The following is a 20,489-nucleotide window of genomic DNA, read 5'->3' on the forward strand; positions in this document are numbered from 1 at the left end:
GAAGCGGATATCGTCCTCGTTTGGAAGACCAAATAAAGTAGTTTCGCTTTCACAACGAAACACACAGCGCCTTCACGACATGGCGGTGGCGGCAACAACAATACTACAGCGAGAATATAAGTTACGCCTTCTTTCTTTGCGTGAACGTTTGGGCGGCGTTATGCAAATCTTCCCAGATAGTGACGTAGGTATGTGGGGGCGTGTTAGAACGAGCCGTTTTAGGTCGGCGTGGTTGACTCTTAACTTTTATAAAGAATATCTCTTTGGATTTGAGACTTTAGTCTTTGCAACTTTACAGATCTTCTTTATTCACCAAGAGCTTGTAACACTCCAAAGAGAAAGGAACAATTGAAATCGCATCATATGACCCCTTTAACAACATGAAGTATGTTAAACATTCCATTACATGAAGGTTTCCCAAATTGGGGTTCGTAAATGAATTGCAGGGGGTTTGTGAGTTTAATGAAAAAGCTAATAATTAATTAAATAAAATTTTTTAAATAAAGCCATTTTAAATTAACATCAATCAAAATAAAACACTTACTAAAAATTAAATATTTTATTTGTTTACATGCATGTCATGTGACCATTAACCAACATCAGAGAACCATGAACATGCAAATGTGATACTTAATTATTAACATATTTATTTTAATATACTTGTATTAATATACTGCATTACATGCAAATAAGAAATAATGTGAATTTGTGCATTTTGAAAGACAAAAGCCTTCCAAAACGATATACATGGTTAAATAACCTACTGAGTGATAATTCAAATAAAAATGTATGCGTTCATCAGTAGTTAGTGCAATGTTGAAGCACTTAAAACTTGAAATGATTTTTGTAAATCCAGTGTTAAAATGCCATGTCGCCCCCTGACTAGTGACTGGAATAATTTATTGCTATTGTGTGAATAATATGTAATCATGTAATCAAGTAACTGTAGTCTGATTACAAGCAATTTAAAATGTAATTTAATCTAATTACAAGTACTTAATTTTTGGAATCTGATAATGTAATCCAAATTACACGTAATCAGTTACTACCCAGCTCTGGTGGTTGCTAGGTGGTTTCTAAGTGGTTACTAGAGTGTTGCTGGGCTATTCTGGGAGGTCGTTGTACTGTCTGTCTTACATCTCGGGGGATCCGGTTCTCCAGCTCTTGTCTCGGAGGGTCAGGCTGCCCAGACTTTCCCTCTTACTGCGATCTTCTCTGTGAGCTTTGGGCTCTCGGCGGGTCACCACGGGTTTGTGCTCCAGCTGCGACAGATGCTCCATGCTGCTGTACACCTGTGATTCAGATGCACTAGATGAATCCTTGAATGGGCTACATTACCCTTAATCCTCGGTGTTGTGTAAAGAGCAGAATCTAGGTCTCACCTTGCTGAAGCGTGGCGAGCAGGAGGAGAAGCGGTGAATCTCCACTGGCTCATCGTCATTGGTGTCGTCTTCATCGTACGAGTGAACGTGATGATATCGCTCTGATCGTGCTGAGACAGACGGATGAGTTACTCACTAATGCACACCATCAGACTACAGCACAAACACACACACACACCATCCTTCCATCCATCCGTCCATCACTCACTGTCGAAGTAGCTGGTATCCTCCTCCGACTCTAGATGAGGGATGAACTCAGCTTTCTGCCGGAGCAAGCTGCTCCAGTCCAGATCACAGAAGAACGGATGCTGCTTCACCTCGAACGCTCCACCTGCGCACAAACACATGACTTCATTTAGTGCGTGGAGAACGTCTGACTCTACTGACCAACAACAGCAATATGATCAAAGACAGTCAATGATCAATAATCAAATGAACTATTAATAATAGTAAAAACAGATGTTTATATTTTTCATTAGAATATAAAGGCTAGAATAGTCTGAGTGGTTGCTAGGGAGTTGTTAGGTATAGGTGTGTTAGGGTGTTTTAAGTGAATAATATGGGGCTGTTAGGTAATTCAGAGTGGTTTTGCTGATACATGGTTTCTAATGTGTTCTGTGTGGTTTCTATGTTGGTTGCTAGGGTGTTTTTCCCCATGCTATGTGGTTGTTGGTGGTTCTGAGTGATTTTAAACTTGATATGGGTTGCTAGGGCGTTTTAATGCATGCTATGCAGTTAGGTGGTTCCGAGTGGTGTTGTACTTGCTACTTTGTGTTGCTAGGTGGTTTCTAAGGTGTTTTGAGTGGTTATACTGTTGAGTGGTTAGGGTGTTTTTAATGCATGCTATGCAGTTAAGTGGTTCCGAGTTGCGTAAAACTTGCTACTATGTGGTTGCTAGGGTGTTGCTAGGACATTTTTAGTGCATGTTATGTGGTTGTTGGCGGTTCTTTAAAACTTGCTAGTTGGTTCCTAAGAGGTTGCTATGCTGTTGCTAGGGTGGTTTTTAATACATGCTATGCAGTTATGTGGTTCAGAGAGTGGTGTTAAACTTGCTACTATGTGTTTGCTAGGTAGTTTATAAGGTGCTCTAACTGATTGCTAGGGTGTTGTTAAGGCGTTTTAGTGTTTAGGCAGTTATGACTTACTTTAAGTGTGCTACTATGTGGTTGCCAGGTGGTTCTGAGTGGTTGCTAAGCGATGCGAGGCTATGTTGTTGTCATGTTGTTAAGTCCATGGGACCTTTTCACTTGTTATACTGTCAACGAATGGATTGCCGTTCAAAAAGTAGGTTTAAGGGCTTGAGTTTTGAGCTATTCTTCTTTTTAATCATAATTTTTGATCGTCAAATTATCAGTGTTATAATACAGCTCTAATCCAAGTCAACAGCTCTAACAGTCAGAGCACATCAGCGTGCATTTAGTGACAGTGGGTCACATGACTGGAGGTGTGTGACATCACCTGTGCCCAGTCTGAGCAGCGGGTTGGTCTGCAGGAGAGATGAGATCAGGTGCTGCGCGTCAGCGGGGAGAGCGTCATCATCCTCGGGCCACACAATGTCATCTACACACACACACACACACACACACACACATTTTACATTGTGTACATCTTTTTTATTTAGATTCATGAGATTGTTTCACTGTGTGAAATATTAGATTTTTTTTATTGTAGGTGTGTCTTTACCTGTGATCACCTGACCAAACAGCTCCTCCGGTGTGTCGCCGAAGAACGGCACGCAGCCCACCAGGAACTCGTAGAGGATGATGCCCATGGCCCACCAGTCCACCGGCTTGCCGTAACCCTGCCGCAGGATCACCTCCGGGGCGATGTACTCTGGGGTGCCGCACACCTGGGGTCAAAGGTCAAAGAACGTTTCTATGCGGTTTCAGCACGTTTCTATGCGGTTGCTGAGGTGTTTGGAATAGTTTTAAACGCGTTGCTGTGCGGTTGCTAAGGTGTTCTAAATAGTTTTCAGTGTGTTGCTATGGGGTTGCTCAGGTGTTTAGACTAGCTTTCAGCCTGTTGGTACGTGGTTGCTGAGGCATTCAGAATAGTTTTCAGCGTGGTTCATAGGCATTGTGAATAGTTTTCGGTGCTTTGATATGCGGTTGCTGAGGTGTTTGGAATAGCTTTCAGCTTGTTGCTATGCGGTTGCGGAGGTGTTTGGAATAGTTTTCAGCTTGTTGCTATGCAGTTGCTAAGGTGTTTGGAATAGTTTTCTGAGTGTTGCTATGGGGTTGCTGAGGCGTTTGGATTAGTTTTCAGGGCAGGTCCTAGACGTTGTGAATAGTTTCCGGTGCTTTGCTATGCGGTTGCTGAGGTGTTCGGACTAGTTTTAGCGTGTTGCTATGCCGTTGCTGAGATGCTTGGAATTGTTTTCAGTGTGTTGTTATGTGGTTGCTATGGTGTTTGGAATTAATTTTTTTTTTCAGTATGGTGGTGTTGGAATCATTTTAGAATGTCGTGAAGGTGTTGCTTACAGGCTTCATCAACACTTCATCAGTGATATTTTATCATAAACTTGAATGTGTAAATTATATTTATGATAAAAAAATAACTAAATTAAATAGGCACACAATGAAATTAAAACTGTAGTTTTGTGGCTTTTTGACCATGACTATGTACAGAACAGAATATTGTAAGTATTTTCTGGTACCTGTTTATCCAGGAACTCCCTGGTGTCCTTCTCGATGTGTCCCTCATACAGGTTTGTGGTGAGACTCATGAGACCCATTTTAGACAAACCGAAATCAGTGAGTTTAATGTGACCCATTGACGTGATCAGCAGACTGACGGAGAGAGAGAGAGAGAGACAGACGGAGATGATGTGAGACCGTCTCTACAGTATCACACACTGAGTGGCACTTCTGACATGTGTTTAATTATATAACACAATCTGTCCAAATTAAACAATTTCATTAATCTCACACAGGAAATGCTGTATGTCATTGCCCAACAGATGGCAAATGAATCCCAGCAATCATTTAATTGACTGTGCACGGTCACTTAGTAAATGACAGGCTCCCTGCCATTGTCATTACATATAATTCAAAATTATTTTAACTGTTATTGGCGTATTACTTGTCCGGTTTGAGATCTCGGTGCACGATTCCATAATTATGTATGTATTCGAGAGCCAGGACGGTTTCAGCGAAGTACATGCGCGCCATTTCCACAGGCAATGCTCCGATATTCTTTAGCAGTGTCGCGCAGTCGCCTCCTGAAACGAAACACACAGATGAGATCTGGTTAACATCTCAGTTGTTTCTCATTAGACAACAACACTGAAGCCTCCTGCTTCTCAGATGTTTCTCCTGAGAAAAAGACTCACACATTATGTGTATCCACACATGTGTGTAATCTCACACGTGTCTCCTCCTCAGGTGTTTCAGAAGAGATCTCAAACTGTGCTCAGATTTGCTCAAGATCTCCAACACAAACTCAATCTTTTCTCATCAAATGATTTGAGCTGCTTTCCACATTCATTTTATGGCCCTAGACTCTTACTGGAGTGACTCATCTGGGTCTGTTTTATTTCTTAGGCACTTTAAGAGAAACATCTGAGAGTTGGTACTTAAACAAAACATACCTGAGACCTCAATACAGTCAATAAAGCTTTAAAAGAGCAATAAAAGTGTGTGCGTGTCTCACCCTCCACGTACTCCATGACCATACACAGGTGTCGCCTGGTCTCAAAAGAGCAGAACATGCTGACCACGAACGGGTTCTCGGCGAAGGTCAGGATGTCTCGTTCCACAAACGCCTGCTGGATCTGGTTCCTCAGAATCAGGTTTTGTTTGTTGATTTTCTTCATAGCGAAGCGCTGGCGCATCTCCAGATGGCGGACCAGATACACCGCGCTGAGAAACACACAGTATCTTCTGTCAGTGTCTCAACTCCTCTGTGTGTGTTTGGTTATTTAGTAGATGCGTTTGTATCCACAGTGACAGTACTTATGTTACACAATTTTCAGTTACAAATAAATGCTGTTCTTTTAAACTTTATATACCCATTTAGATATTGAAGCAAACGTGTGTGTGTGTGTGTGTGTGCTGGTTTACCCGTAGGCTCCATTGCTGATCAGTTTGATGGTCTGGAAATCTGCCTCTCCAGGTGGCTTCATGGGTTTTATCTTTCCCTGGAAAAGAGAAAAATCCCCTCAAACTCTTGCACAAGATGTTATCATCATCTTGTAACAGACACTTTACTGACAAACAATAATTTTCAGATTTCCCGGGGCTGTGTGTGTGTGTGTGTGTGAGTGTGTTCAGACCTCTGCGGATTCGTCTGTCTCCGGTGTGACGGGCCCCTCGCTGTCATAATGCTCTCGACTGACCATCTCTGAAACACAGACGTGACAGTCGCTCAGTGATCAGCTGTACTGGGATCAGTGCTGTGTGATTGTTGTGTGACTGAGGTCTCACCCTCCAGAGGGTCTCTGGTCAGACCCAGCTGACTGATGATGTACCGCGGGATGTCGGTCTTCATCAGGTGTCCTTCTTTAGCGTGATCCTCAGCCGCCTCCAGCAGATGATAGAACTCTTCAGGGTTAAACTCCTGGAAAACGTGTCAGAGCAACATCTGTTAGTGTTGCTATGAGGTTGCTGGGGTGTTTAGATTAGTTTTCAGCGTGTTGCTATGCGGTTGCTGGGGTGTTTGGAACAGATTTCAGTGTGTTGCTATGTGGTTGCTGAGGTGTTTGGTTTAGTTTTTAGAATGTTGCTATGAGGTTGCTAGGGTGTTTTGAACAGATTTCAGTGTGTTGCTATGTGGTTGCTGAGGTGTTTGGTTTAGTTTTTAGAATGTTGCTATGAGGTTGCTAGGGTGTTTGGAATAGTTTTCAGCGTGTTGCCATGCGGTTGCTGTGGTGTTTGGAACAGATTTCAGCATGTTGCTATGTGGTTGCTGAGGTGTTTGGTTTAGTTTTTAGAATGTTACTATGAGGTTGCTAGGGTGTTTGGAATAGTTTTCAGCATGTTGCTATGCGGTTGCTGGGGTGTTTGGAACAGATTTCAGCGTGTTGCTATGTGGTTGCTGAGGTGTTTGGCTTAGTTTTTAGAATGTTGCTATGAGGTTGCTAGGGTGTTTGGAATCGTTTTCAGCGTGTTGCTGGGGTGTTTGGAACAGATTTCAGTGTGTTGCTATGTGGTTGCTGAGGTGTTTGGTTTAGTTTTTAGAATGTTGCTATGAGGTTTGCTAGGGTGTTTGGAATAGTTTTTTGCATGCTGTTTCACTCTGAAATAAGTCATAAATGCAATACAAGTTCAGTTGGGTTCAGGGTTCAGGCGGCATTATTGTTTGGTTGAGGATCAGCACTAGGGTTCAGTTTCTGTGACAGTCTAAAAATAAAGTTGAATTACACTGAACATTTGTAATTTGCTGAAGTACATGAACACACTCTCATTTTGGGAGCATCTCTGTTTAACAGGGATAATGAATGGTTCATGTGGTTTAATCCTGGAGCTGCACAGGAGCATTTCCAAATGAGTTTTTTTACAGGCAGTGAATCACAGAAGGTCAGTGATAACAGCAGCACGCTCACAGCTCCCAATCTAAATGCTAATGCAGCAGCAGGTTCAACTCGCTCTCTCTCCTTTTGTGTGTTTTGCAGCAATTCTTGTTTAAAATACTTTTCTGAAGTAGGAGTGAAAACCGGAAAACATCAGGCCTGTGTTGTTGTTGTACAGAGGGGTTTGAAGCATCATGTTATCTGATGAATGGATAAAAGAACAAGCAAAAGAAAGCATTTTCTCACCAAACACTCCAAAAGTCGAGCAGGTCGAGCGATGATGAAGAGGAGTTTCTTCACCAACTCAGTGACAAAGGTCAACTCTGAACTCTCTGACCGCTTATAAGCCTGAGAGACACAAAGACAGAGAAAAACAAGTTAAATAATATTTCCTTACTTCTTCACATTACAGTAAAGGCACCGTTCTTGGCGGGTTTAATGAGATCACAGGTTTGATGATGAACTCACGTCATCCAGAAGTTTCTCCAGGTTCTCCTGCAGCTCAAAGAAGTAGATGGACGTGATGAGCCCCTCCTTAGATTTGGTCAGGCAGTCTCTGGACAGCTCGATGATCTGGTGGTGGATAAAGCTTAGGACCCCGTCGGCCAGCGGCAGAACGCTCTCGGGACAATACGAGTGGATGAAATCACACAACCTGCCCTCCATCTGCGCCGTGGCCTGACAGGAACAAATATATATATATATATATATATATATATACAGTATACTTTCATATTTTAAATATGCACACATTTGATGTATGATATATAGTTGTGCAAAGCAAGATTATATATTTTAATTTTTTAGAAAGTGATTTTATTTTGATTTCTTATCTCTACACCGTCGATTACTCCAGTCGTCCTCAGTTAACCTGATGCTGTTCTGACCATATAAATGTGTTTATCTTACAGCAAACTGAGAGACAAATACCAGACACCAGTGGAAGCCTCTCTCTGTGTGTGTGTGTGTGTGTGTGTGTGTGTGAGAGTGAGTAAATCAATACAGTCCCCCATAAGACGGCTAATGTTAGAGAAGAGCGTCACGTGACGAGGCTCATGAAGTACACTCACAGCAAAGCGTTACTGCTCAGAAGTTGCTGATTTACAGTAACTTAACATTAACTAAGATTAATAAATGCTATATAAGTATTGTTCATGTTAACTTATATAGTTAACTAATGTTTCCAAAGGAAACCTCATTGTAAAGTGTTACCATAGATAATTATAGAAATGATAATTTAGAAAAGTTAATATTAACATATATTTATATTAAAGGGGTCATATGATGCGATTTCAATTTTTTCTTTCTCTTTAGAGTGTTACAAGCTCTTGGTGAATAAAGAAGATCTGTAAAGTTGCAAAGACTAAAGTCTCAAATCCAAAGAGATATTCTTTATAAATAATAAGAGTCAGCCACACCTACCTAAAACGGCTCATTGATAAAGGCATTTATAATGTTACAAAAGATTTCTATTTCAGATAAATAGTGTTCATATCGATATCGGAATTATATCGTATCGACCGAAATTAAGAAATATATCGTGATATCAATTTTGGCCATATCGTCCAGCCCTAGAACTATATCTTTATCGTTATCTTTATAGTTATCTGTGCCTCGTTTATATTGGGTTTTAATGTTTTTGTCTCGTCGCTCCGGCATATGACCCCTTTAATATTATTCTAGAATCTGTTCAGCATTTCTGCGTTCACAAGTGGACAGGTGTGAGAAACAGGTAGACAGATGCTGTGGTGTGAGACAGGTGTGTGTGTGTGTGTGTTACCTTGGGGAAACGCTCCCTGTAAACATGATTCATCATGACGATCTCATTGTCGTAGCAGGAGTGAGAGCGACCCGGACTGAACACACAACAGAGAGAGAGAGAGAGAGAGTTAAACACAAATACTGCAACACACACACACACCTGAGCGTGAGTGTGTGAGTGTGTGTGTTTGCAGACCTCAGGCTGCGTGAGCGGGGTCTTATGTGGGGTGAACAGCGTCCCCCGTCATCGTCAGTGATGCTCTCTGTGCTGCCGAAGTGTTTGGACAGGAAGTGCAGCTCGTCCATGGTGGGCTGAGACGGCAGCTGGTGCAGACGCTCTTGAGACGAGCTGGAGGACTGCAGATAAACACAGACATTAAACACATCCAAACTGTGACAGAGTGAAGGCATGAACAGGCTGTAAACTATCTGGAAGCATCGGCTCCAGTCCCTAGTGAGCCACCTACATAGACAGCATTTTAAGAGAACATAGATGCAGTCCTGCCATGAAGACTGCTCTAGACAACAATCAGCACAATAATGCTTTCTTAATTATTATTACAAGAAAAACCAACAACAAAAAAAAACACTTCATTATAGCATGACATACCAATAATATAATTAAATAATAATTTTATATAACTTGACATTTGATAATTTATTTACATGATGAAGTGCACTTTATATCTCACAGTAAAAGCTGATTACTTAAACATTACATGCTTAGACTTTCAAATAAAAAAAATCCTATAAATAGCAAATGATTTGTTTTTAACAGTGTAAAGAAAACATTAAGCATACATTAATTAATCTAGAAAAAGTTCACTAATTTTGACCATTAAAAAAAGCTTTTCATATTTGAGCTCTTGTCATTTTTACTAACAAAAAATTATGCTTCAGATATGATTTAAATGCAGGTAAACTCAAATCATTGACCTTGTTTTTTTTATGTTATATACAAATAAATAAATAAATGAAAGAAAAATAAATAAATAAATAAAATACAAATAAAAAAAAAACCCAAATGAAAACTTGAATAAATAAATAATTTTAAAAGAAACTTTAAAAATAAATAAAGAAATTGAAAAGATTTAAATGAATAAATAAAAATAAAGAAAGAAACTTTAAAATTCAACAAACAAATAAATACAAATAATAAATGAAAAAAAGAATGAAACACGTAAAATAATTTTATATTTTTACAATTTTGTTTATAATAAAAACAAATGAAAAACAAATAAGACTACATGAAACTTTAAAAAACTATTTATAAATGAAAAACACACAAAAAAATAAATAAAAAGAAAGAAACTTCAAATCATTGACCTTGGTTTTAAAAAAATATATTCTTGCTATGTACTGTATATCACATAATACAATATTAAATAATATAATAACTTTTTATTTTAGACTATTTTTTACAAAGCATTTTTATATAAATATACTAACTATTATTATTTATTACAAAGCACTTTTATATAATATAATATACAATAATACAATAACTATTATTATTTAATTCAAGGCTATTTATTCCAACATATTTTTATATAATATAATAACTATTATTTATTATAATATATTCCTTTATATGATATAATATAAAATATAACTATTTAGACATATTAAAAAGTAAAAAACTAACACAAATGACAAAACACACAACAAAATTACTAAATTAACTGAAATTTAAAAATGGAAACTTAAAATACAAACTCATTTAAAATATTTAGAAAAACTATAATAGCATATAAAAAATACTAAACTAACACTGTCTCTGACTGTACAGTTGAAAACGGTCTTCAGTTTTGTTCACTGCTCATAAATACGCCACAAACACGTCATAAATGACCCACAGCTGAATCTCTGAAGTGCATCTGATGTGTGTTTGTCATCAGACGTCTCTAGATCAGATGCGATGTACGTCTGTACTAGGGGTTGAACGACTTCTGATTTTTTGAAGTCGACTTTTATGTGATGAAAGTCGAGTCGAAGTCGACTAGTCGCTGATGACGTCATTAATGAACAAATAAGTCTGGAGCTGTGATAAACAACTTGTGCACAGCTATGGCATATCGCACAGCGCTGCCCACATGGCTGTTGCTCCTATAACAGCTTTTTTATCAGTTCTTTTGTCTTTGGGTCGTTATATTTCTCACAGATTTCTGCTCGTTCTAAATCGGATACAGATAAAGTAGCACAGTAAAGATTACATTAATATGAATGCATTAGTGAGAGCGACTGCGTGTGTGAATTAATTCTACCTGGCAGCGTCTCTCTACTAGTAGTGAAGCTGTGGAATTTAGTTATTAAGAAATATATGCTTGAACTTTTCAGTTTCTAAGCTATTTTATTGAGAAATCACAGAACAGTGTTGACAATACATTTCCGCGCTGAATGATTCTGTGCGCGTGATGTACGCGCTACTGTCTGTAGCCTATGTGTGTGTGTTACAGTGCAGCAGCGCATTAGATTAGAACGGCGATTAACTTACCTGTACAATAAGCTGTTTAAAACGTGCATTCTCCCGTTCAATTTCGAGCATCCAGTAATATAATCACACATGTCTTGTGGAGCGCTTTCAGAGTATGCATTTATTTGTCATTTGAACTGTTTGGAAACGGAGCGTAAAAGCTTCAAAGATTTCTAATCCTGTTGCGCCCTCTATAGGACCATCGACTAGTCGATGTCAAGCTTAAAGCATCATGGCAGAGCATTGAAGTCGACTAGTCGATTAGTCGGTGCAACCCCTAGTCTGTACACGTGTTCACATGAGAAACTCACTAACCGTCGAGCTGGGAGTGTTTGTTCCATAACCAGAAGATGGAAGAGATGCCAGCGACCATCGACGCCCATCCCTGCACAGACAACAGTACAGAAGCTGCATTAACAGCAGCTAAGGGTTTCTGTTAGACTTCCAGTCTTAGACTTCCAGTCTAAAGTGTGTGTGTGTGTGTGTGTGTGTGTGTGTGTTTGTTTACCGTCTTGAGGAAGCGAAGGAGAAATGTGCCGGAGTGCTGGGCGAGAAGTTTCGAGGGAAATGTGCCGGAGTGCTGGGAGAGAAGTTTCGAGGGCTGTCCAGAGGACTACTTCCTGTGTGGACAGAAACAACAAAGGATGCTCAATTATGAACAAAATTCAAGCACGTAAGAAAAGCGTATCAGTGAGTCTGTAAGCAGAATGCATCAGCAAACACATCAGTATCTGTATAAGTGTTTTGTCCAGCAGGGGGAGTGGCCTCTCACCGATGTGCCCAGGTAACGGGGAATGTGGGCGGGGCAGAGTCGGGGAGGTGGAGGTCAGAATCAAACTCTTCCGGTTACTGCGGCAACTGCACACACACAAACAGAGAATTCATCCGTTTAAATATATTAATAAAACATCTAAAGAACATCAAACGTCAGACAATCAGAGGAAATAAAGAAACCGCTAAAGATCAGCACAATACACCATTGGTAAAAAAAAAAGTAATAAATACAAATAAAAATAAGTAATTGAATAAATAAATAAATGAAAAAATAAGTAAATAAAAAATACACATTTAAAAAATTTTTAAATGAATGAATAAATAAATAAACAAACAAACAAATACTGAAAAAAGAAACCTTAAAAAAAGAAAATAAATTGAAAAAAGAGTAAAAGAAACTAATAAATAAAAATAAAGAAATAAACTTTAAAATTAAACAAAAAAATTTAATAATAAAAATAAATAAAATACAAATGAAAAACAAATAATAATAAATGAAACAAAAACTTTTATAAATAAATGTAAATAAATAAACTTAAAAAATAAATACAAATAAAATAAATACTTAAAAGAAGAACTGTAATAAACAAATGCATCACCTCACTAAACAACAAATACAACCAACTGCCTATCCCAAACCCTGATGATTAAAAGGAATATTTTATTTTAAGGATGATTTGTTTTACATCATCAGATGTCTTGGTGAGATAAGATTATGTTCAGACAAAATCATATCAGAGCCGAGAACAGAGAAACTGGTGTGTGTGTGTGTGTGTGTGTGTGTGCCCTGCAGCAGAACAAGAGCGATACAGAAAATTCCATTTCCACAGTCATCAATCTGAGTCAGCGTGAACTGGTGCTCTGAAGAAACAGAGAGACACTCTGGACGAGAGAGATACAGATAAACAGATAGAGAGAGAGAGCTAATGGAGGAGAGAGTAAAAGAGAGACACTTGATACGCCTTGAGAGACTGTATGAGAGCCATTACACACCATTACTGTGTGTGTGTGTGTGTGTGTGTGTGTGTGTCAGGCTTTCATTGTGAGCAGTGAATGTCCCCACAAGGAAAGTAAAAGCTGAAATCAGCTACACTGAGCTGAAAAAATGCTTAATAAACAGACTAAATAAAGCCTTAAAGATTTCATTTATAAATCAAAATCCCAAAAAGCAACATTTGATCTTTTAATTTGATTACAGACTGACAAAATGATGATGACATCATGACAGAGCACATGTTGAGTAGCTAATAGAGCACTAGCAAACACAAACACACACACACACACACACACAGGTGTAGACAGATGGTTAATTAACGGTCTTTAGGGATCATCCTGAACAGAGCGACCCGAGACCCTGTCCCTCTCTTAAAGAGAGAGCGGCCTTATTAAATACACAGTACCGCTCTTAAAGATACAGCGCTCCTTCTAAACATTTGCTTCCAGAAGCTTTACTTTCACTGTTCCTCAGTGGAGGAATGACCTTCACAAACCTCTAAATCATCTCATCTTTTATGGAACGTTTATTTGTTAATCCCTCAATCATCATTGTAGTGCATTGCATTATAGGTTTTGATCATCAAACTAAGCAGTTAAATATCATCTTACTAAGACATTTTATTGGGAGATATAGAGTGACAACTGATATTTATATAATTTATGTAAGTATCTGCAATACTCTTATAAAGACCTCATTTATTTACTGGCTATCAGAATCTCATCTTACTTTTTGGCCAATATTGGCACCAAATTGCACATTTTTGCTCAGTTTGGGCCTCTGAATAAAACTGAGCTGTTTTTTTCCCCCTCCATATTCTCTATATATAAGACTAAATGCACCAAAAAAGCCTAATGTATAAAATATGATACTCAAAAAACTGTTCCATTTAAAAAAATAAATAAAATAAAAACCTCTCTTAAAGAGACAGTACCTCCTAATATCAATATTCAAGAACAACAACTATTGAGACATTTTTTGTATCATCATGGAGGATTTAAAACAAAAACTACAAGCTAATAGATACATTTTTCACCAACGCATTCAAACGATCAACAAGTCATTTACAAAACAAAAATGTTCACAGGACTTTGTTACTAAAAACACTCATAAGACTAGAGGTCGACCGATGTATCGGTTTTGCCGATTAATCGGCACCGATAGTTGATTGCCGGAACTATCGGTTATCGGCAAAAGTCCTTGCCGATAGTTTTCCGGGTTGCGTCCATTGCTGGAGCATCTGAGAATGGTCTATTCATTTACAAATTATGGTTCAGTACTGTTTTTTTTTTTAAATAGTAAAGCACTATTTTAGTTTTCGTTCAGGATCCATTTTAAAAACTATCGGTTGATTAATCTGTATCGGTCAGGGTGGTCCAAACTAACAATCGGTATCGGTAAAATCCAATATCGGTCGACCTCTACAAGACTCAACAAAAAGTAAATGTAGTTAATTTTGAGTCTTAGTTATTGGCTCAAATACACAAGATAAACAATTTCATTCAATTCAATCAAACACTATAATATATACACTATATACATGAAATATCATATGAAACCAGATGCATTAATCAGAACATGTACTAACAAGTTAAACTCACTACACTAATGATGTCACTCAGTTAGTGTGTCGCCAGCTGCAGGTAAACAAGTGACCTCAGCCATATCCTCATGTGCAGAAAAACACATTTAAAATCATTTCACCTTTTAGTGCGACGAAACACACCACCCTGCATGACTGAGAGCACAAAGCAGCCGAACGCTCAGAAACACGCAGCGTGCATCACAAACATCATCAGATGGAGAGCGCTCAGACGTCTGCCTTTGCCTGCACACTGGAAAATAGAGTGCAGGGGGGAATTCTGGGTAAAATCTCGAGGGCAGCAGATGATACCAAGACAAGCATTAAAAGAGGGGAGCAGGTGCAGCACATCTGCTCACAAGATGCCATTGAGTGTGTGTGTGTGTGTTTCAAAGCGTAAGTGCAATATGCTTTTTCCCAGAGGTCATGGTGATATAACTGAGATTCACGGAAAAAAGTAAATGAGAGTGAAAAAAGAAAGCTTTTAGAGAAATGGACAGAGAGACGGAGAAAGATAAATAAACCTGACAAAGAAAGACAGGTTGAGTCAGAGTTAATATAGTTAACTAACACTAAAACTAAAAGCATAAAAGCATTTTCGTTACTTGAAATAACATAAACGTTAACTGAAAGAATAACTCAAAAACTTAAAATTATTTATTTCAGCTAGGTGCTAAGGCAAAATTTCTCGTTTTAATTTAGTTTAAATTGAATCACTAAAATATCTAAAACTATATAAATCTTTAAAAAACAATGTTAACTGAAATAAAAAAAATATTACAAAACCTTAACTTATTTTATTTACGTTTACTGCAAACTCAACATTTCCTATTTTAGTTTAATTTAACTTGAAGTACTAAAATAACTAAAACTAAATAAACCTTACTTACTTACTACAAATAAAAAAGGGTTAACTGAAATAAAACTAAATATAAAAAAATACTTATTTTATTTCAGATAGATGCAAATACAACATTTCTCTTTTTTGTTTAGTTTAATTTGAAGTATTAGTATTAGTAACTAAATAAACTAATAAATAAATAAAAACTATATAGACATAAAAAAACTAATACAAATTACAAAAACCGCCAAATTAACATTACTGGAAGTTTAATTGTAAAATACATATACATTATGTTAGTATATATTTACTGCTAATTATTTATAATAATTTGAATATTATAAAATGGTTTAGTATAATTTTTTTCCCTACTAAAATAAGACGCAGTACCTAATGAAGTCAATGTTTTAACGTAGCCTACAAATGACAAAAACACACAAAAGAATTACTAAACCTTCGACTAAATCGAAAACAGAAAAATAAAATCTAATTCAAAATATTAACACATACTATAATAATGTGATCTTAAAATAACACTGGGCTGAGTTTATACTGTAAACAAAATGAAGCCATATGAAAACTGACCACAGAAATCTCTAAAATACCACAGTTACTACACTTACCGTTGGGAGGGAACTACTCATTTTAGTAGCTTGATACCTCCAATCCGAATTAAAAATGTAAATGAAGCATTTATTTATCTATTTATTATGACTGAAAAGAGACTGACCTGCTGTTTTTACGGGGCAGAGGAAGATCCTTCCGGGCCGAAGACAGAGAGACAAAAACGACAGAGAAAACAGAGAGAAAACAGAGATCAGACAGGATAAACTCACATAAAGTCACACTTATACATGTCATTAAGGAGAAATATCAGAGTAAGCATCACAAATACACATTACAAGCAGAACATCTGACAAAAAGAATGATTTAAATGATAAAACAATGTGAAAACTAAATGAGAAGCTATTTAATATGGATTTTAAGTGCGTGAATGTCGCTGAGTTTGTATTTGAAACAGTTTGACACATTATTGTAGCGCTGGACACGACGCAGACGTGACGGTTCGTTCGGTTTCTGTGGACGAATCACACTGGAGCAAACAAACCGATCACAGAGAGATGCTGCTGCTCTTCTGGCAGCGCTCCCGTCCTTCATTTCTCTCTGTGATTGAACACATAATCCGCTCTCATTCGTCTTTCTGACAGACTCTCTGTCTCTCTGAGAGACTCCGGCAGACGTTCATTCAGACGCAGACAAACAGGCCGTACATGTTAAACACATTCTACCAAACAAAACCACTCCATTTACTACATCCATACAGAACTGAACTAGACAAGCTTCATCCCATCGATCACTCTCCTATCCCCGCCTTCTAAAGACATCTCAGCCAATCCGAAGTCAGCAAAAAGTTTCCTGGCTAAAGTTTTAGCCAATTATAGTTGAGCATAGTAATATTGTTACGTATCCGGTCCATGAACTTCCGTCTGCTAGCCATCAGAGGTCACCCTTTCCATTTTCATTGACTCTCGCACTACACACTGTTGCTTATCACCCCGGACTACATATCCCATCATTCATTACACTGATTGCACACAGCACTGATTGCAACAGCCCCGTAACAAATATATACTGAACAAAATTATAAACGCAACACTTTTGTTTTTGCCCCCATTTGTCATGAGCTGAACTCAAAGATCTAAGACTTTTTCTATGTACACAAAAGGCCTATTTCTCTCAAATATTGTTCACAAATCTGTCTAAATCTGTGTTAGTGAGCACTTCTCCTTTGCCGAGATAATCCATCCACCTCACAGGTGTGGCATATCAAGATGCTGATTAGACAGCATGATTATTGCACAGGTGTGCCTTAGGCTGGCCACAATAAAAGGCCACTCTAAAATGTGCAGTTTTATCACACAGTACAATGCCACAGATGTCGCAAGTTTTGAGGGAGCGTGCAATTGGCATGCTGACTGCAGGAATGTCCACCAGAGCTGTTGCCCGTGAATTGAAAGTTCATTTCTCTACCATAAGCCGTCTCCAAAGGCGTTTCAGAGAAGTCGTAGATCTTTGAGTTCAGCTCATGAAAAATGGGGACAAAAACAAAAGTGTTGCGTTTATAACTTTGTTCAGTGTAATATGTTAATAGGAGACATTTCATGCGTGTTATTCAACAAAAAGTTGGCTCGCAGCAGCTTTAGTCAGCAAATATCATTAGCATTGATTGGCAGACATCACTAATCGATACGAGCAGTTCAGATGTCCTTTGACGTTGATGTGCTTTCAGAATTAACATTTTAAATGTGCCTCATTTTACAACATTCACACTGGAAACCAGATCCACGTGAAACACAATCTAGAGACGAAACCTGTCAAAACATGTCAACAACAAAAAATAAGACCATTGATTTTGCATAAAGAAATGGAAGCCTAATTTCAGATATTGTTGAATTATTTTGAGGATAATTATACACAATTTGTCACATGATCAAGAATATTTTACAGATTTTATGAACAGCTACAAGAATAAACCAAGGTTTGATCATATAAAAGCTCGACAGCATCTGAAAAAAGGAAAAGTGTGTATCAGAGGTGTTGTATTTTTAGCTATATTATTACTCCGCAGCAGAAGACTCACTTTGTATTGACTGACTGATCAAACGCCAAATCTCTGCGCTCTCGTCGGCCGTCAGCTCTCGTATTGATCCTCAATAAAAGCGTGTGTTTCCATGACAACAGTTAGTGTGCTACTGACACATTTACGCCACTCGTCCCGTGAATAATCACTGCTGAGGGTTAAACGCTCTCTGACCGACCCGTCGGGTCAATTACACTGTAAATAATCTGAGAGATCGCCAACCCAAGGGCATTACAGCACACATATACATTCACACAGCTGCTGGTTCAATATAGCCAATATAGCCTACAGTGAGTATAAAATGTGAAAGCCATGTCAGAGCAATTCACTCACCATAAACATGATGGTTGAAGAAGATCTTTCACCGAAATATTCACATTTAATAAAGATGTGCAAGCTGCATGCAAACAAGCAGCATGCATGACTTTTATCCCTAGTATTTCCACATTTCGGGAATAAAAATAAACCAAAGAATTATTATTAATATATAGTGATGATGCTTTTTTTATTTTTTTTGCTTTTTTTAAATGAATCTTCATTATTTAAGCTATGAATATATCAGTAATTTAAAAATATATTTAATATGTTTTGATTTAAATTGTTTCTGCAACCACACCTTTGCAATATGTTAAAAACAAAACTTCAAATATAATTGATTTAAATCGAATTTAAATGTAAGAACATGGAATTTGTGCCTTCATTGCTTTAAACATGTAATATAATAAATAAAATATTTGTTTTATATATGCATAATGGTAATTTTTTTTGCCAAATGTATAACTCAAATCTGGGGTTATTATAGCTAACTAAAAAATAAAACCATACTTATTTAAAATAAATATAACATAAAACTTAAAATAAAATAAAATAAACTTTAACTGAAATTTTAAAAATTAAACTTATTTTATTTCAGTGAGTTGCCAAGGCAACATTTCTTTTTCATTTAGTTTAACTTGATGTAATAAAATAACTAAAACTAAAACTGAAATAAAAAACAAATAATAAAAACTACAAAAACGCAATAAAATGATTAAACTTTTACTAAATATAAAAAAAATTAAAGTAAATCATTACGATAGTATCTCAATGATACTAAAACAACACTGCTCAAATGTTTTGAGATGTTTTTTAAGCATTTTCTCAGCTGTAATAGTTTACAGTTGTAATAATTAGCATAACATCACCCTGTTATTTTCTTTGAACAGGTAGTGCTCTCAGACACATATAAAATACTGACGCTCTTCTTAGAGTTAAAGTCAAATTAAATTAAACTCAAGGCATAAAAGTAGCGTATTTCATGGAAAACGTCCAGCTTACATTTTCAGTGTGTAATTTAGACTAATCAAACTACACAAATATCCTTTCTCATTAAAATTATTTTTCCAAAATACTGAATTAAATTTACTGAGGTTTGAAGTGATGATACCAAAACATCTGGCAATGAAAATATGTATGCAGTTACAGCATCATGAATTCACGGAGCATTACAATCTTCATTAAATGAGTTTTCCATGTAAAGCAGCATCATCTCTAGTTTCTCTGAAGTCTGAAGAAAGACACTCGCGCTGTCTGTTTGTTTCACTGTGACTCACGTGTTTAATTTTAGACAGTAATTGAGTTTTCCGTCTTTAAATGCTGTAAAAGCTTCCCAGAAACCCTGTGGAGAAGAGCAAACTCATGCGGACGGATGGAGCTGATCGAGAACAAGCTGCCAAACTCTGAGCAGAGATCAGCCGAGCAAAAGCACTTCAGCTGCGGTAATGAAGCGTTCTCTCCATCCGTCAGCCATACTCAACACAGAGATGCTCTAAAACATTACAGTTATGAGTCATGAGATGGGACGTCATAGCAAGTTATCACAATATCATAACTGGAAAACACATACTGGTGAATTTGAACTCATTTGATCATTTGAACATGTCAAAATCTGAAAATTAACTCAATGAGAAGTTTTGCTCCTAATGAACATCCTATATATTTTCTGCTCATCGTGTCAACCAGCAGATTTATCAAAGTCTGATGAAACATTTTATAGAAATACTTCTCCAAATTACAACATGATCATATTCATTTATACAAGTTACAGAGTTTAAAAAGTTGTATTGTAGAAATTGTATTTCACGAAGAATATCCTTGTAAAGTAGCCCAAAAATGCTGGCAAACAGGTTACACTTGACAATAACGGTTTCATTTGTTAACATTAGTTAACTACATCAATTAACATGAACTAACAGTGAACAAAATTTCAACAGCATTTAATAATCTTAATGCTAAATCAATACATTTTTTAAATCACGATTTGTACCTGTTAAAGGGATAGTTCACCCAAAAATGAAAATGTGATGTTTATCTGCTTACCCCCAGGGCATCCAAGATGTAGGTGACTTTGTTTCTTCAGTAGAACACAAACGAAGATTTTTAAATCAAACGTTGCAGTCTGTCAGTCTTATAATGGAAGTGAATGGGAATCATGGCTTTGAGAGTCAAAAAAACATACACAAACAAAACCAAATGAAACCCTGCGGCTCGTGA

General features: G+C 37.2%; 1 protein-coding gene across 1 annotated transcript in view; it reads right to left on the reverse strand.

Annotated features, from left to right (window-relative positions):
* The window catches only part of mast1b (microtubule associated serine/threonine kinase 1b), a 34,604-nt gene that overhangs the window by 6,956 nt on the left and 7,159 nt on the right, over positions 1 to 20,489 (reverse strand). The window contains exons 2-20 of the mRNA XM_016554059.1: positions 16,047 to 16,075; positions 11,898 to 11,983; positions 11,634 to 11,745; positions 11,441 to 11,510; positions 8,849 to 9,009; positions 8,672 to 8,747; positions 7,360 to 7,569; positions 7,138 to 7,239; positions 5,807 to 5,939; positions 5,656 to 5,723; positions 5,444 to 5,520; positions 5,034 to 5,242; positions 4,464 to 4,602; positions 4,039 to 4,171; positions 3,066 to 3,231; positions 2,841 to 2,942; positions 1,591 to 1,713; positions 1,383 to 1,492; positions 1,138 to 1,292 (exon numbers count right to left, since the gene is read on the reverse strand). Of these exons, the coding sequence (XP_016409545.1) occupies positions 1,138 to 1,292; positions 1,383 to 1,492; positions 1,591 to 1,713; positions 2,841 to 2,942; positions 3,066 to 3,231; positions 4,039 to 4,171; positions 4,464 to 4,602; positions 5,034 to 5,242; positions 5,444 to 5,520; positions 5,656 to 5,723; positions 5,807 to 5,939; positions 7,138 to 7,239; positions 7,360 to 7,569; positions 8,672 to 8,747; positions 8,849 to 9,009; positions 11,441 to 11,510; positions 11,634 to 11,745; positions 11,898 to 11,983; positions 16,047 to 16,075 (2,261 nt within the window). The remainder of the gene's footprint in view (positions 1 to 1,137; positions 1,293 to 1,382; positions 1,493 to 1,590; positions 1,714 to 2,840; positions 2,943 to 3,065; positions 3,232 to 4,038; positions 4,172 to 4,463; positions 4,603 to 5,033; positions 5,243 to 5,443; positions 5,521 to 5,655; positions 5,724 to 5,806; positions 5,940 to 7,137; positions 7,240 to 7,359; positions 7,570 to 8,671; positions 8,748 to 8,848; positions 9,010 to 11,440; positions 11,511 to 11,633; positions 11,746 to 11,897; positions 11,984 to 16,046; positions 16,076 to 20,489) is intronic.

Source organism: Sinocyclocheilus rhinocerous, unplaced genomic scaffold, assembly GCF_001515625.1.
Source record: "Sinocyclocheilus rhinocerous isolate Xijiao unplaced genomic scaffold, SAMN03320098_v1.1 scaffold1818, whole genome shotgun sequence".
Lineage (NCBI taxonomy): Eukaryota > Metazoa > Chordata > Actinopteri > Cypriniformes > Cyprinidae > Sinocyclocheilus > Sinocyclocheilus rhinocerous.